General features: G+C 40.6%; 1 protein-coding gene across 1 annotated transcript; it reads right to left on the bottom strand.

Annotated features, from left to right (window-relative positions):
• Positions 1 to 998: 998 nt before the first annotated feature.
• Positions 999 to 18,519, bottom strand: sncaip (synuclein, alpha interacting protein). Its single transcript, XM_084728162.1, has 12 exons — positions 18,410 to 18,519; positions 12,625 to 12,712; positions 10,566 to 10,638; positions 9,786 to 10,345; positions 8,879 to 9,047; positions 8,495 to 8,769; positions 8,020 to 8,199; positions 6,618 to 6,731; positions 5,661 to 5,786; positions 4,063 to 4,232; positions 2,915 to 3,004; positions 999 to 2,101 (listed from the first exon to the last, which is right to left on the bottom strand). The coding sequence occupies exons 2-12, from the start codon at positions 12,679 to 12,681 to the stop codon at positions 1,108 to 1,110; spliced, it is 2,808 nt and encodes a 935-aa protein (XP_084584288.1). The 5' UTR covers positions 12,682 to 12,712; positions 18,410 to 18,519; the 3' UTR covers positions 999 to 1,107.
• Between the last annotated feature and the right edge of the window lie 6 nt (positions 18,520 to 18,525).

The raw sequence follows: 18,525 nt of genomic DNA, 5'->3' as shown, positions 1-18,525 counted from the left end.
CTAATGTGATTAAATGAGGACTAGGGATTACGTGTAAAAGAGGACAGATGTTGATTCTTACCCAGAGTCAGACAAACTTTATGGATTTTTTTTATATAGTCTCTGTGTGCAGTCTGAAAGCCACTTTCGCTGTTTTACTGTGAACAAACAAATGAATTCTCCGGTATCAAAGAGGGCAAATGGGCACAAAACCAGATCATAAACACTCTGTCCAATATAAAAACTGTTTGTTTACAAGACCTGGTCCACTTGTAATTGGCCAATGTGACTGTATCCAAACCAAATACAAAAATTAAACAAAGTTAGCTTTTCCACCGCTGCGGTTTGGGACCATATAAACAAACATGTACAGCATATGTTATAGGACAATATTTATATAATAAAAAAAACTTTCATTATTTGATTTTGAGTTTTTTGGCTGTTTGCTCACAGGTTTTCAAAACACACTAAATATCTGTATATGAATGACAGAAGTCATTGTCATTGAATATAATATTGATGATGAGCCCTAGTTCAGTCAAAAAATGTCCCTGACAGTGTAAAAACAAAACATAACATACTGATAACAGATGGACAATGTTGTGGATGTTTCATTCTGTTTTTGTAACATGTTTTGAGTTTTGGCACTACAGTTCCCATGATACTTTGGGATAATGTAAACAAAGAACTATATATTGACCTATATGTTGTCAAGGAGTCAGTGACTCAGGTGTGGGATAAACCTGGACACTGTTTTCAGACTGTATTTCTATGGACTGAAGATGAAAATTAGCTTGTAAGGCTAAATGTGGACCAAAGTGGTCATGTTAATTAATGTGCATGTTCCTTTCTTAAATGAAATAAAAACCATTTAATATGATTTCTGAGTGGATTTATGGAGGTTGAGATGTCACTGTGACCATTTGAAAGAGTTCTGCTGATGTCACATGATGCAACTGTGTGTTCAGTTTAGAGAAAATTTATGTAAATAAGTATAAGTGGTACAATCTTTGACAAAAAATGTGTTTATCAGGTTAACGGCTATAGATTTCTCATGTTCGCTGCCTCTTACTCTTTGTAGTGGTGTGTACTTTATGTGCTCTCTGCCTTTCAGTAGGCACTGGTTGGTTAAACGTTACTGGTTTTGCTCTTGCCTCTGGCCCCGCCTCCCGGGCTGCTTTTACTCTCTGACTTTTTGCCAGGTGAGTTCTGACAGGATGACAGTTTAACAGCAGAGCCTGACTGACCACCGCTGTTGTTATTGTTGTGGTTTGTGTTTCCGCTCAGTGTCTCCATGATGGAGCGGAACGCTCCAAAGGGCCGTTTGCTTTCAGAGCTTCCTGTGGGAGTCCTCTCCTTCCCATGATGCCCTTTGGTCTGCTCTGCCTCCTGATTGGAGCTCTTGTGGACTTGTTCATCAAAGGTGACCCTCAGTTTGAGGTTCTGAGACGTCTTCCTGCGAGATGACGGAGACTTCAGGGCGCTCTTGGGGCTTGTAGCAACCTTCTGGCCATTAGTGGCATCGTGGAAGTCGGCTGAAGCGTCCGGTGTTTTACCGTCTACAGCGTCAGGGTCGGTGGAGGAGGGGGAGGGAGTGTAGCCCACACTGTCCACTGACTTTGACCCGCTGAGAGAAAATGCCAGCTTCTTTTCAGCTGTGGAGGAAGAGGAGGGGAGGTGTTTCCTCATAATCAGGTTAAGGTGGTTTGATACTGGCTCCTCCTCTGTGATTGGCAGGTGGGTCGGCCTATCAGGTCGCAGTGTGTTTGAGGCTCCTTGATTTTTACCTTCCTCTGGTGGATAACCATCTGAATCCGATTCACTCAGAGAGCGCTGCATGATCTGTTTGAGTCTGGCTAGTTTGAGCTCTCTCCTCTCCACCAGCCCCGTCCTGCGGGCCCCAGAGGCCCCGGGGCCACAGGGACCCTCTCTGCTCAGGCCACCTGCCGGAGGCATCCTCTCCCTGGGACACAGTGTGTCTGACATGTCCTTTCCCAGCAGCTGTCGCAGCACAGAGTCTGGACCCACGCCACCCTGACGGACCAACCACTGGCCATCACCAGGCGTCCCCTCCGCTGTCAACATCATCTCTGGCCACGCCTCCACTGAGGGCTGATGGGAGCTGGAGTCCAAAGAGACATAAATCATCATTTATATTTACTTTTTTAAAGTGTGTATGTTACTGATGCCTTTAAACATTCCAACAAGACCAGCACCCTAATACTACTATACTGCTTTTCTGCCATTAGTACTTTTACCAGTACTGGTGTTACCACTAATGCTCTTTGTACAAATGAAGCAAATCTTCCAACTACTGATGCTAGTAGTATTATCTACAGTTAATGTGTAGTTAAAATTGTATTAACTTGAATAATTACATTAAAATTTTAGTAAAAATGAATTTTGTTTGTAATTTTGATTAAAGCCCCACAGTGGAGCAAAGCCTGTCAGCTGGTACAGGTGCATTTCAGGTGCACTGAAGCCATGTTTTTTCTTTTGTGCTGCTCACCTGGAAGCGCTGTAAATGCTGCAATCACTTGATTTCATTACTGCTGCCACTGCCGCTGCTCATATGTGAGGCTCTGAGTATAAATTCTTCTCAGTGGAGGTAACCATCATCACTCCCCAAACTCTGCAGCTGCTGTATTCTTGTGGGGAGCGACTATTGTTGAACTATTGTTGTGGCGGCTGCACCATTTTCCAGCACTGACACTCCAGAAAAGCGGCATCATTTTTTCAGCCTTGTATATCTTGGCTACTACACCTTGACCTCTCTCACCCTGTCAGGTGATAAGTTTGTCTTATTCTGTGGTCTTGAAGAGGTCACAATTGACGCAAAAAAATGTATTGCAGTATAACACAACTCAAAAGTTGAGTGTCCAAGAGAAAGAGTGTTTAAAACGAGGGCCCTATCCTGTATGTCTGTATGTATTACCTTGGTGATCTGGATGGTGTCCCCTCTGCCTTGTTGGGGTCCATCAGTCTCTGCAGTTGTTTCTGTAGAGTAATCCTCTCTGTTGCCTGTCTGCACACGCACACACACACACGCAACATGATTAACAGTGACACCCCTCCACCCATACGCTGCTGAGTCACGTCCAGTGTAAACAGCCTGTAAACTGCAGCCACTGAGCTGTTGGATAAGTTTGGTCTCAGCTGGGACAAAAATTATGGGCTACAACCAGGATAAACAGTTCTGCTGACCATGAAATCCTCTTTGCTTTTGTCTATTTGGTAACTTCATGCCCAAGAAGTGCACGAAGGGAAGAGTTTTAGTCAAATGAGGCAAGCTGCTGTTTCTCTGGTTGAAAATGGGGGCTTAGATGCTGTGCTGAGAAAAGGCGAGTGTAATTATTCTGCCGGACTGACACGTCGAAACTCACAAGCTACTCATCGGCGACTGTTTCCTTTAAAACGATTGATACAACAAGATCTAGTATTTGTGACAAGAAGGTGCCACACAGCAGCGACAGAGTAACCTCTTCAAACATTTACAAAAAACAAATCCTGAAAGTTATACAGAGGCTCAACAAAAACAAGAATGTATTTATTTAATCATAGCATTTCTCCAAAATAGACTGCTTTATAAACTTATTAGCACAAACATATTTATTCTATTCTAATTCTAAAAATTATCACTATAAGTGAATCTAAAAAGTATCATATCATATTGAATGTATAGTTTGGTATCGCAGGGTAAACAAATACTTTGATTAAATGTGTAGAAATTATGGAGTCATGATGAAAAATGTAAATAATTTTAATTTAACACCATCCAATACATAAATTAAATCAGAAATTAAACTTTAATGTAATTACCGCAGGAACAGTGGTAAAAATAAAAGTCTTCATTAATTTATAAAATTTAAAAACATGATTATCCAAAGCTGCTTCACACTGTGTGAAAACCCTCTACTTCAGTTAAATAATTAAAGGCAGCAGGGCAGATATGTTGATAATCTCCACATTAAACAACTAAACTTTGAGTTTATAGAAACTGTAAAAAATATCTGGCAAACTCCAAAAAAAAAAAAAAAAAAACTATCCAACTTCAATATTTTAAGTAAAAATAATGTAACTTACTCATTGAGCTGTTTGGTGAGTTTAACGACCTGTGAGGCCAAAGACATGCAGGTTTCCACGACGACCAGGTATCGAGCGCAGGTGGTGTGTCCCTGCCGCTCGGCACTCTGGGAAGGCCGCTCCCCCTGCTGGTTCTGGACTGTCACGTTTGAGCCGTACTCCACCAGAGTCTGGACAGAGACACAGAGACTTAAAACCATCGCTGCTCTGACGTCTGGCTGTTGATGTTTGTTTCTAAGTCAGGATTTAAATCAGAAACATTATTCTTTCCAGCAGCAGGTCTATTATTGTACTTCTGCTTCTGTGTAGTAAAATGCTCCCCCACAGCACAGATCTATGTGGATCTGCTGAGAAAAAGCAGCTATTTTATCTAAAGCAGATCATTAACTTAATCAGTATTTTGATTGTTGGCCTGGCGGGCCAACAGGAAGCAGACAAGACTGATAACATCCGCCTCTCTTTCAGCAGGGTGTGCCACCTACAAGGAATAAAAAACACTCAGCCTCCACTGGAGGAAAATGAGCTTCAAATTGTAAACCACATTTTGTAATAAATCAGTGTTTTGTCATGATTAGTAGGAGCAGAGTAACTGAAACAGGATGTTCCTAGAAAAACCAAACATCTTAGTCATCAGTGGTGAAAAAGGTTTAGAACAGCAAAACTTCTGTTTTAATGTTGATGTTTATGTCACTGAAATATTGACATAATCCAATAATATTAAGTGTGGCTTTAAATCATATTCTGTGACACTGCGTTGTAGGTTAAGAATTATTACAACAGCATCTTCAGAGGGGCTCGATTAGTCTGAGAATTGAATTTATCTGACCATTCAGGGGAGCATCTCACCCATCATGTGATTTACTGTGATCATGTCCTCTGCACAATGTGTAATGGAAAGGAAAATGATAGATAAAGCATGTGCAAAAACAAACAACAACAACAAAAAAAAAACAATAAGTGAATAAAGGATATCTAACAGTAAATGAAACACTGTTCTAGGGTAAATGTGTCATCACTGCAGATCAGCAGTCACAGGGTTGAGGAGACAAGACAACAGTTGGACAGATAAGTGAGTCAGAGAAAAGTAATTTCACACTGTATGCTCAAAAGAGAGAAAAGCTGACAGCGAAAACAGATTTTAATCAAGAATGGACAGACTGGTGTCTTATATGCTCCAAGACTGTGGTGATTACTAAAAGCACGGAGCGTCTTTTGAGCAAACACTCCCACTCAAATTCAAACTGAGGGCACCAAAAACAGAACATTAATTCACTGCTGAACAATGTGCTAACAGATGTTCCCTTAAATACTTAATTGTACTCTGTTCATTTGATTGTCAGTTGTTGACTACATATAGATGTTGATACAGTTACTCTGCTACTTCAGTATATATGTGACTGAATCAGACATTATGATGTTCTGGACCTTTGCTTGAGGAAATTTTCACTAACTGGACCTCTTTTAAGACCAACTGAGAAAGTTGGTAGCACCACTGCTACCAGTGGAAAAGTTAGTCTGGAGCCCTTTATCATCTGAGGGTACAACCGCAACTGGCTGAGAGAAAGACAGAGGAACTGTTACTATCCAGCAGTACTCACCTGTATACAGGTCAGGTGTCCGTACTGAGCTGCTACGTGGACAGCAGTGTTTCCATTCTGGTCGATTTCATCCAGAGAGATCGCCTGTTCCTGCATGAACTGAAGCAACCACAGCAAGACCTTCTCCTGGAGAGACAGACAGAGAGAGAGAGAAACTTTTCATCGATCTTTATTGATACAAGTGAATCAACCACACTCCAGTCTTCACACACCCTTCACATTAAAGAAAAAGCTGAATGATGCAGTGGTCCTTTATGAGTTGAGATAATCATTTTATTTCTTAAGCCACAGAAACAACACTGGATCACCTAAAAAATTCATGCAGTGTACAAACCTAAACCAGTTTGATTTTAAATTAACCAACTACACCAGAATTTATTATAATGTGACTTTCTGGAAAGTGACAGATGTAAAGGGAGGCTCTTAGCGTCATTAATCCTTTCACATTTTTTAATACAGGAGCAGCGCTTGCAGTCACATATGCAAAATACAGCTGGCCTCAAGAAATTTAACAGCCTCCTCATTTATGGTTAGAACTATAACCCAGCATAACAATTAAACCAAAACCACGATATGCTGAACATCGCATCACAAACACTGACAAAAACTGTCTTAACATCTGTTACTTCGTTATGCTGCGAATACAAACGCAAACTTCCTATATCCATTTCAAATTAAAAGTCTTCTAGCTTTCCAGAGGAGAAAAACCCTTCATTTCTTAACAAGACTTTTATTGTGAATGTGTTGTGATAAACCTACTAACATGCAACTACCTTCTAATTCATGCTGCATGCTGGGAGTAGCTGAGTCACGTGCATCACTCACTGGTAAAAGTCTGTATTACTGGTCCAGTCTGGAATATGAACTGGCTTGAAAAGTTTTACATCAACACAACCCTACAGGCTTCTTAGTTTGCATGTGTTCTTGTATTTATGTGACTGAGTACGTGTTTGTTACCTGTCCATAGCGGGCAGCATAATGGATCAGACTGGGATGTTCTCTGGTGCAGCTTAGCTCTGCGATGGCCTCCGTCTCACTCACCATCCACCTCACACACTCCAGATGACCGTTCTGCAACAAACACACGCACACACATGTACACAGTTAACGTGTTTGATTGAGGACCAGGTGGTTGGAAAGCCATCATCCCATTAATCTGAGAGAGTAAACGAGGCTTGTTGATAAGAGCCAATCAGGACTCAGCTGCCCAGCTTGTCTCTCGATAACACACTTCCTGTCTGGCAGCCAATCAAGAGCCTGGTTTCCACTACAGGGCAGACAAAACAAGAGCTGCTCAGTGTTTACGCTGTTCACTTTCCTCAGTTTAATTCCAGGGGCTCATTTTAACATCCTGCTGCTGCCAACAGAGCTGATGTAAAAGTTTACATCATTTTATCAAAAACCTCCATCTTAATACTTTATGACCTCACTGAGCAGCTGCCAACAGCCAATGAAATGTCTCAGTGTCTCTGTTAGCTTACAGATGTTTGTTTTTTTCTTAAGGACCTCCACCTGCATGTGCAAAATGGAGGAACGATTTTAAGCTGTACAAGAGCAAATATAAGCAAGCAGAATGAATACGCAACTAAAATAAGTCAGAAGCAGCACAAAAAAAATATGCATTCACATTTATATTAAGAAATTCTATTATATGATGACAGATCTCATGGATCACTGAGTCTTTGAGGCATTTTAAGCTTCTCACTTTGCTAACCATATACACACACTGGCCAATTCAAATAGGTTAAGTTACAAAAAAAGAATATTTCCACGCTTTGTAAAAGCATGGTGGAGCTGTAGTATTAGTTTGTGAAGTATCCATACTATTATAGAGTGGGTCAAGAAAGGTGACAATCTTATAATAAAACTTTCTGCATTTCCCTGGTCAATGGTCACTCAAGTGCAATTTTGAGAGTAGCCTTGTATTGTTTGACATTTCTTTTCTCTAATTATTCATTAAAATCAGTCATTGTCTCCTGGTGTTCGCTACTTTGGAAGTTCTTTTTCCTAGTTTAATCGGACAAAAAATCTCCACTGAGACTTAAATGGAAAATTCGTCCCTCTTTATGTGGATGTCCAGTCAATGTTGAGGACAAATGTAGTCAATGGAAGCATTAAATTCCTCAGCATACGCTATATTGACCAAGAAAGCTGAGTTCTCCTGCTCGTGGAGCTTTGCCAGCAGTGCCTACACATACCAAGATGCATTGCGAGCAGTTGACATTGAAGGAATAACTTAATAAAAAGCTAATATCTTATCAAATGTCTGCCCAGCACTACACCTTAAAAGTAAACACATTACTTTGTTTCTGTAAACTTCAGACTCTGTGTGTTTATTCCCACACACACACACACCAACCTTGACTCCCAGACCAGCAGGGGTGAGCTGCTGGTTGTTGCGCTCATTGAGGCCGTCCTCTCCCATCAGAGACGTGAGATGCTGCAGACAGTCAGCGTGACCCTGAGAGGCCGAGATGTGCAGGAGGTTGTTCCCGTCCTCATCTCTGATCAGCTCCAGGTTATCTGCTGCCAGGTGAGGCTGCAGGAGGAGGAGGAGGAGGTGAGGTGAAGTTGTAGAGGAGAAAGAAAACGTGGGGGAGGAAGAAGAAGTTGAAGGAAAAACAGGAAGACATGCAAGAGCAAGCAGAGGAGGGAGATGAGCAGGAGAAAGGTAAGGAGTAGACAGGAAAGGTGAAGGAGGAAAAGAAGGAGCCAGAAGAGGCAGAAGAGAAAATGCAGGAGACAGAAGAGGTGGATAAAACATCAGATGTGGTTTGCAAATGTTTCATCACCCACCCCCTACTCTCCCACTGGTCAGAATGTCTCCCACTCACCAGCAGAGAGATCTGTCCCTCTCTGACGATGTTAATGATGTTCTGGTTCTTCTTTGTCTCTTCATCTACCTCTCCTCCTGCTCCTCCACCTGCTCCAAATCCTCTTGGCACACCACTTCCTCCACCTCCTCCTCCTGTTCCAGGAGGCCAGGGCTTGGAGGCATCCTGCCTGCCCACGCTACACCCCGGGAACATGAGCCCTGGGCCCCCTGGAGGCTCCACGCCCGGCCTCTGGGTCTGGGTGTCTGGGTAGACCCGTGCAGACAGCAGCTTGTCTGGAAGTCATATCACATAACAGTGTAACACCTTTTTACAGTAAGTCATAGTGTCTTTGTCCACCAAAAAAGGGGGCAACAAAGAAAAAGACAGTATTTTAGTTCATACCTGTATCAGAGAAAGAAGAGAGGGAGGAGGAGCAGCTGAGGAGCCCGGAGGAGAGCAACTCTGATTGGTATCCTGCTCCAGCTGGGGAGCGGTGGAGGTGGTGGAGGTCGGGATCCATGGACTTGGACTTCCTCAGGTCTGACCACTTCACCGGAGACAGAACACAATACTGTAGGAAACACATGAATAACAGCCAGGTGAGCTTTCAAATCAACTCAACAATACTACTGTTGATTAAAATTGCTCATATTTATTGATCTTAAACACATTAACTGCTGAAATATAAGCCTAAAATATTTACTGGATAAAGGTTAAAGGAGTCCTGTGGAGTTTGCTTGTTTATATTCAGTATTATTCACCATTGTGTGTGTCACTGAGCTCTAACAAATGAGTAAATGTTTCATTTAAACATCTGCAATGATGATTTTTAAAGTATTTTCAGTCTAGTATTGTTTATGTCCATGTTAACTAGTGTGCAGTTTTCTTCTTTCTTGCCTTTCCTGGTACATACCACCATGTATAGATCACTGGAATAGTGTGACATGTGCAGCATACAGAATATCATAGCGTGTGCACCAGGGGTTTCACCACCTACTTGAGTATTTGATTATTAAAACCACTAGTCAGCGCTGTGGACATGAGTCAACTAGTTGTACATGATGTGATCTGATGAAACATCACCACACTTACAGTAGTTAATGTGTTATGTTATGTATGATATCTTATGATATCAAGCTAAAAAATGACCTTTACACTTATAACTGTGCACCTAGCTTAGCAATCCATCCACATTTTTGTCCACATCATTTTGCCCTCCTAAGGTCACCTTCAGGGGATGTGTAGACTATAGATGGATTCACAAATAAACTGCGTTAAAGAATTTGTTTTGAAGTTGATCATTGTGTACCGGAGTCTGTGAGCTGCTGCTGCCCAGGCTCAGAGGCTCGCTGTGGGGTAATGCAGAGCTCTTCAGGCCTCCTCCTCGGTTCCTCTCCAGGGTGCCTCCGCCCAGGTTGCTCCCCGTCACTGAGCGCTTGTCGTGGGGGACGCGCGGCAATGTGGACATCTGCTGACTGGACTTGATATAAGGCACGTCCAGGATCTCGTCCATATCCAAATCATAGTGCTCCAACTCCCCAAAAAGACCCTGGGGGTTGTTCCCTCCGATGACACCAACGCCGCCGCCCAGGCCCTTCGCCTTCCCTCCCGTCCCGTCAGAGGAGGTGGAGGCTTGAGTTGGTTTGTCAGAGCTGGGGTCATCCTTATTGCCCTCCACCGGTTCCCCCAGCCCCAAGCCCTGACCCTGGACTTTACCATCAGAGTCAGAGTCGGTGGTCTCTGGTTGGTGTTTGAGAGGAGAAACCCTCTTCACCGGCCGGAACTTACTGTGGACCTCAGCGATCCCCGTGGGTTTGATTCCCCCGCCGCCATGGGAGGAAACGCCACGACTCCAGTTGATGGCTGGAGCTGCAGGAAGAGGAGAGATAATGACAGACCAGCTGAGTTATGGGGTAAACAGACCTTGTTGAAGTTTAGATGTATAAGCAGTATAGCAAGACATCAAATTCTGTATTGCTGAGATCAGGTGTTACTTTTAAAATATTTTCACAAACTGTACTGCTGTACAGTTTGGATAAAAGAAGAGTAAATATTCTAACTAAACTATACTTTGTTAACTCTTAGTTACCTGGTCTCTCTTCGGCCTGGCCATCGCTCCTCCGGGACAACTCTGGGATGCTCTTCAGCGACGTCACAGAATACTGCAGGTTGAGAAAGAAAGACAAAAAGGAAGAGTGAGATATCAGAAAATTGTCCACAGCAGTTCAACAGCTGCGCAAAGCAGTTATATTTAGATATTAGTTAATTGCAGTAGCAGTTACAGTATGTTGCTCTAAGTGCAGACAGATTGTAACATGAAGCAGTCAGGCAGATGTAGCTTACAGCTGTGTAATTAAACACTCACACAGTTGCCAGTTTTATACACTGAGCTCAAACTAATGCAGTCTCTCTAAATTCTTCATGAAGGTTATAATGTTGATGTTATTCTCCAACTGTTTTTGAATGGTGCTGATTTAACGTCATGGTTATACAGTGGAAACTGCTTATATGGATCAAAAAGCTCAGGACAGAATCATTTTTATACAGATGCTACTTACATAATTTGCTTAGTAATCAGAAATGAATGATCTGCTTCCAGCTGAGTCTGCTGTTGCATGCAAGTTGAAATCATGACAGGAAAAGAGTAATTTTCTTTCACTGAAAAACACAGTGTCCTTCAAGTTTATGACAAACTCCCAAAAACCAAGCGACAGAGATTCAACAGTCACTTTTCTTTGTGTCGTCTACTCAAACATCGAGAAACAGCCTGCTTGTGATGGAGACATAAAAGTCACATAATGCCACCTTGAATGGGCCCTTAGTGAAGGAAAATGGCAAAGCTTTATTAATATTTTATATTCATATAATAACTACATACAAACATTAGATGGTAATTTGAATGAGAAATAAAGAAAAGTCAGTGTTTTGCTGAATTATATTATATTATGCTGAGTTATTTATTATTTAAGTTAGTTAGTCCTTGTTGGGGTGGGGTGGACAAAATACTAAAATTTTAAGTTATAACCATTATACCGTTCATACAGGTGGGGTTTGCTGCAAGATTGTTGTATTATGCTGCACTAGTTTTAACAGTGGATACATAATAAACCAGACACTGAATGTATGCATTTGTATCATCTACACCGTATGTGGCACTGTGGAGGATGCACACTATTCTGACTGTTCTATGCATTGTCTAGGTTTAGGTTACTGTTGCCGTTTCAATGTTTGATAAACGCGGGCAGCTACTAAGCTGTTGTTTCTTTTTACACATTATTGTCAGACAAACTTAGGGTTGCAAACCAGCTATTATAGGATCACCAACTGTCAAAAGAAAAAAGGATATTTCTTCTTTTCTTCAAAAAGCGACAGGCAGTATGGAATAAGACAAAACTGATCTCAGCACTTCAACTGACATTCAACAGAAGGGGCAAAAATACAGCTGGGATCAAGAAGAACAAAAGAACTAATGGTTAAAACTATAAAGAAGCACAAAACTGACAATTACGCTACCAACATAAATCATCATGTTCTGAACAGAACATGGGCCAATCACCATCAAAAGTAAAATTTGCATTGTGGAACATAAAACAGCAAACTCAACAGACTACTCAGCCCCGGCATGATGGAAAATGTGGGCCTCACTATAATATTTTAGTACGAGGCCTTGTTTTGGTCCTTTAAAGTTTGTGCATTATGCTGTTCATACAAAGTCAACACTTCTTGAATCAGTGTCACAATGAAGGCAAAGTGTTTCAGTGAACAGTTCAAGTTCATAATTGAACATACTCACCAAATTTGATGTGTCTGTGATGTAATGTCACGGTAAAATAATTACATTTCATGTACATTTTAAATTCATGGATGGTTGTGTTCTTTATCAGTTCATATATATAGATGTTATGGCAATTCATGATCTAGTTTAGCAAATTTTGATCTCCTGGTGATACAAAAACTTTTACGTCTCAAGCTAAGGTTGCTGTATGTCCACAGGAAAGTGGTGGCTGCAGGCAGAGGTGAAGCCGTTCCAACCACATAATTAAACCTCCTAGAGAGACTAAGCTTGGGGCAGATGGAGCCATTTTCGGTGGATTATCATTTAGCTGTGTAGCAGTACTCAGCTGTTAGCTTGTATATATGGTACTGACCACTGAATCATCAGAGAAGTCGATCTCATCCAGGTCCAGGTATTCAGGAGCCTCCATCTTCACACCACATCATCAACCTCCCAACCAGCTGCAGACAGTAACACAAAAACATACAGAAACACACAAAACATGAATATATACATTATGTAACACCTTCATAAAACTGTGGGAACAATTTACATGACAGGATCTATGCCATACAAATAACTACATATTTTTTTTACTCTTTCTCCTGTTTTGTAAGTTATTTTGAGTTTGTGACCTTGTAGAAAATCAGTCAATACAGATACTATGGTCGTCTTTGAATCGCACCAGCCATAATACCCTTTGTTTGCACCTTCTATTTAGCAGCATCAGATCCATAAATATGACAAGGACAAACACTTTTGGGTATTAATGCAGCAGTGATATGATCAGCAGGAATAAAACACAGGAAGTCGCTGCAGGAAACTGAGAACAGTCCCTCTGAAAACTTGTGTGAAAGTGTTTTCTTTCTTTTTCTAACTGACATGACAAACTGCAGCTCAGAGAATAAAGAGGAAACTGTGGAAATAACAAATCTGACATCTATTATAACGAGGATTTTCACTCGTACCCACTAACAAAGGGAGCATGCAAAACTCGTCGTTTGAAGGAAATCAAATCCTTTTCTGCTCAGTAATGCTGAGGGTTTTAAACGGTTTAAAGCCCAAACTGTCAACTGCACAAACGGCCTCAGCTGTTGTGATCAAAGCCAACAAACAGCAGGATAATCAGGACTAATCAGAGAACAGCGTGACTCGCAGCGCACACAAAGTTTAAGACACACAGCACACAACCAGAACCGACACAAAAGCAAGAACCAAGCCTGCTGACAAATACTCACCCTTGAAATAAATATCAAATTACACTGAGCAAATAACTGAGACTGGTGAATGTCTGTTTGTAATCAAACTGCAAATAACAGTTGCAATTCTTTAATAATAAATTTAAAGGATCCCGATCAGGTGCTCATGTTATCAGGCTTCCTACACATTACTCATTTTCAAAACTGCATCCTTTTCCAGAACATATTTGACATCTGTGTGCAAATAGCTAGATGTTTATTATGTAAATACATGGTTTTAGAGTCCAACTGTTAACATTATTTGCCAACCAGGCTTTATATTTGGGTTTGTCAAGCAAGCCCTTGGAAATCTTGCATTTACCCATATTGTGGGCATGTAGTCCAAACTCCTACACAGAAAGTTGGATGATGTTCCACTGTCAAACATCTCTGCCCAAAGACGAAGCAAACTAACTGGTGGCTCATATGTTCACATAATTTTCCTTTAACTTATAGAATACATAATATTATATTATTATCCCGTTTATTTTATAATCTAATCTTTATAATCTAAAAAAGAACTGACATGAGTTGAAAAAAGTTTAATTACTAAATTTTCACGGTGTCTGTGCAGCCTTGTTTATTCACTGTGTCCATGGAAACGACAATGAATGCAGCCATAAAGGTTTCCTTACACAGAAAAGAAAGCCTGAAAATTCCTAAATGTTCAGAGAAACTTAATATTTAGACATTTGTGATGTCGTGTAAAAATGCAAATCAAAGATCTTGACGCATTTTCTTTCAAACTAATTTGGTTGCAGATGTCCAGATTTGGTACAGTTATAAAGGGGCAGAGCTGTTTTGCAGGCTGTGATGTACAGATGTTGAGGGAGCTCTGTGTAGGAGTGTATGTTCAGTTGTATGCCATACTCAGGATAGAAACTACTATTTTTAAGCACTGGCCTCATGGGCCCCGAAATTCTTAACTTTGGCAGCCAAAACACATTTTTGGTGACCCAAACTTTTAAAAGAATACAGAAAAGGCAATTTAATGCAACTTAACACAGCCTTCCTTAGCTGTAACACCTCTCAGCTAGTTGAGGAAACTGTTGCCACACACCGCAGTACATTACATCCTTAGAGGTATCATATTCTAGCCACTTAAACTCCTGCTTCCACTCACTCTTAAAATTTTCATTGCCATTTTGCTTTTTCATAGTCTGCCTTTTGTATCTCTGGTTCTACTGAAAGGATCACATTAGCATATTGTAGCCAGCTGACAACAGGTACTGTTTGCTGTTTTAGTAGAACGTTGAATTGAAAGGTGCAATAGTCTGGAAACACCTCTTATTTCCTTTTTCCATCCATATCCAGACTGGGAAGTTACTAAAATTGCATCATATACTGCAGAGGAACTCTGTGTTATGTGTTCCCATATTGTATTTTTTTCCTCTCATATTATCGTTAATAGTATCGGCCTCAGTAATCCATGATCAGTCAGGCTGCAATATTATATTATTATTAAACATTAAGTGACAGATCGAATTTAATCTGCAACAATGTGTATAATTGCATAATTGATTCAGTTGTTTAATCAAAACAAACAAACAAAAAACATCTTATCAACTGTGAGGACTTGTTGCTTTTCTCTGTTCGATACAATCACAAACAAACTATCTTTGGGTTTTGGACTATTGGTCAGACAAAACAAAACATCTGAGGACGTCATGCTGGGTTGTTTTCGCTATTTTTGGAGGAATTATCTGCAGATTAAATCAATGATGTAAATCATTGTTCGTGGCAGCCCTGAGAGGATCACAAGAACCTGCTGTAACTGCAGCCACTGCTGACTACAGCTCGCGTCATCAGGTGGTGTACCTACAATAAGATCCAGATGTGCTGAGGGCGCTTTTAGTTACTTTGGTCCTGTTCTCTGGAACAAACTGCACATTGATCTGAGCTCTGTCACAACTGTGTCCACATGGAAAAGGAAAACATGAACTTCTGTCTTCTCGGGCTCATGAACAATTACAGTATGTGTGCATCTGTGCATACTGAGTGCTCATGAATAAACAGCCTTGTATTAAAACTTCACTACTACACCACTTGCTATTTTCTTACTCCTTACAGCCCCACTGCTGCAATTCTTTGGTTTTAGTCAGAGGTGTTAATTTTTCAGGCTGTATTGTAAAGTGTCTCTGTTTTTTCCCACCACTCCCGGGTATATCAAATATATTCTGAGAGGTTTCTTTTTGTTTTTAAATAAACAAACTTCCACTCATGGTCACGAGATGTTCAGAAAACAGCAAACTGTGGAGCTTTCATGCAAGAGTGGAGTTGTTTTCAGACTGTGTGGGAGAGACCACAGAACTTAACTGGTCAAAATAAAACCCTCTGATTGCAGCTTTGAGAAACAGTCGAGTCTAACATCCTTGATAACAACAGTTTAGGCCTGAAACCCGACATCAAAAATAAGACTGAATCAAAAAAGGAGGAGGAGGACGTCGGCTGCTTTCTCTGTTTATGTGAACAGCTGACAAGCCCAAATCCTTCCAGGCAGAGAGACACAAAAACAATCAAGAGAGATGAAATGAGTTGTTTTGGAGCAAAGTCAGGAAACAAGGACAGGAGTTTTCAGGGGGAATTTGAAAGAGATTTGATTACTCTTACTACACTGTGAAAGTAGATCTTCACATTTCCCTCAGAGGTCAGGTGAAACTGCTGGCTGAGCACCAACAAAAAAAAAAAAAAAGAAAAATCTATTTACCAGTATCAACAACTGTCTGTCTGTCTGATTCACATGTTCTATCAGCAGTACAAATAGAGCTGTTAAAGGAATTACTGTGGTTTTAGCCGCAGTTAACATTGGAGATCTTTTTGAGCAACAACATCTGGGTGCAGAGACTGAACACAGCATCTCTAAAGTCCTGAACTCACAGCGGGGTTGCCAGGTTTGAGCTCTGTCTGAACTGTAAGCTGACAGGATGGACTGCTGATCAGCTTGTTAGCTAACAAGATGAAACATGTAAATCAGACACCTCCTGTACACACAGAAATCAAACTGAGATCGCTGGTCTTACACACCTATTTTCCAAAATAGTCTATTCTTTAAAGGGTATTAAAGGATATTAAGAATATGAGTGTTTATATTTTTTATGTTGTAATAATGAAGTTTTCTCCAAGTGAATCAGAGTAAATTGTGCTCTCCTACTTCAGACTGCAGAAGCAGTGTGATGTCCAGTAAGAGTCTGAAACAGGTATCAGTACAGCCGTGTTTTAGATATAGGCCTACTTAATGCACAGTTACAGTAAAACAACCTTTGGACCTTTGATATTGCAAAGATTGTGATAAAGGCTGGTATCAAAACAAATAAACAAACAATGTCAGCCATATATAATGTCATTCTCACCATCAGCCAGTTAGAGGCTGTAATTCAGATAGCATGAAACCTGATTACAGGCATGACGACCTGCAGACTGGATGGAGGCCAGTTTAAATCTCATTAGTCTTGGTCACACAGTGCTGTGCCTTCACTCACTTATTTCACTGTCTGTTGTCATTATTGTGATCCACTTTTCCAATTAAAACTGGCATTAAGGATTGTTATTAAAACTCAGCATGTCACACTTTTATTCAAGAGTAATGTGAGAGACGTCATTTGTAAAACTTTCATTTAGATTTACAGGCTACTAATTCTAAATAATCACCTACTGACTAAGTGGTACTGTAATATAATGGTGTCCTGCAGGGAAACATCACCTCAGAGTCAGAGAAAGATCTCAACTTTATAAAAAAAATGCCAGAAAATCTGCCACCAATTTTACCACATATTTTAGGAAAGTGGTTATTGATAATTAGACATTTTTGATCATTTTTAGTCATTTTGATCATGATTAGTTAGGATCTGGATGAGTTTCTACCTTAGCCAGTCTTGAAGGTTCTGTTTTGCACATTTGAACTGTTAACTGCACTGGACTTCAGCGATCCAATACTAAATGCAATAATTCAGGACAAAATGCAACTTATGTCTGCAGAAAAAGTAATAATAGAATAACTGTTGAGTCTTTTCACATCTTTTAAAGTCATGGGTTTAGTTCTTGCACCAATTTATAGCAAAAAGTATCAATAATAGTACAGATAAGTATTGGTATCAATCAGCAGTATTAGTATCAATACTGGGTATACATTTCCCATAAATCAATACAGGAAATATGGTTCAAGTACATCCCCTACTTCTTTCTTTGTATTTAAAAAACAGCTAAAATGCCAAAGTGAGCAGTGAAAGTAACAAAGTAGTAGTATGTACAGATTCAGGATGCTTCAGCAGCAGCTACCAGCCGGTCAGTTTTACCTTTAGATGTATTTAATTTTATCATCAACATTGCCTAGTGCCTCCCAATCAGTATCTGAGGCTTTTATTTTGTTGACAATCTGCTTATAATATCTGTAACATCTGTCCTGCTGACAAAAAAGTGTGAAACGTTAAATTCTGAGAGGAAGCACTGAGAGAAAAGCACCCACAGTCAATCAAATTAATGAAAATAAAATAACGCTTGAGACCAATGTGAATGTGATTCTGGCTTCATTTTTCCATAATTAAAAACAAGACTTCATACCATACTAGTTACTACAGTAGCAAACAGACTGACAGCAGCTAATAAAGCTACGTAATTACTGTTTTACAAATAAAAACAATGAATATGGAGTGTGTTCAGATGGTTTTTCCTCTCATTTTTCTTGACAGCCTGTTTAATCCGCAGATACCTGCTCGTGAAGCGGCAGCAGGAGGCTAATTAGCTAACGTTAAGCTAGCTGGCTAATCAGCATCCAGAGAGGCTAATGTGGAAGCTAGCTAACTGACTAGCAGCCAGGCAGTTGGAAAATTAGGTCAAAAGAGAAAGCTCAGGTAAAAAACAGACCCCGGCCCGGGATAAAGAGCCGTTTTCTTCTGGTTAACGGACAGTTTAATGATACGGTACCTTTTGGAAGTCAGGCAGCCGAGGAGAAAGAGCTGGCTTGAGGAGAAGATACAGCTAGCTGAGCCGCTAGCTGGTATGATCCTTGGATCCAGCTGTTTTTTTCCTTCTGTCGCCTC

The sequence above is a fragment of the Lutjanus erythropterus genome, chromosome 10, assembly GCF_056507025.1.
Source record: "Lutjanus erythropterus isolate fLutEry1 chromosome 10, fLutEry1.hap2, whole genome shotgun sequence".
Classification (NCBI taxonomy): domain Eukaryota; kingdom Metazoa; phylum Chordata; class Actinopteri; order Lutjaniformes; family Lutjanidae; genus Lutjanus; species Lutjanus erythropterus.
The sequence above is the reverse complement of the archived record's forward strand: the minus strand, read 5'-3'. Positions and strand labels throughout refer to the sequence as shown.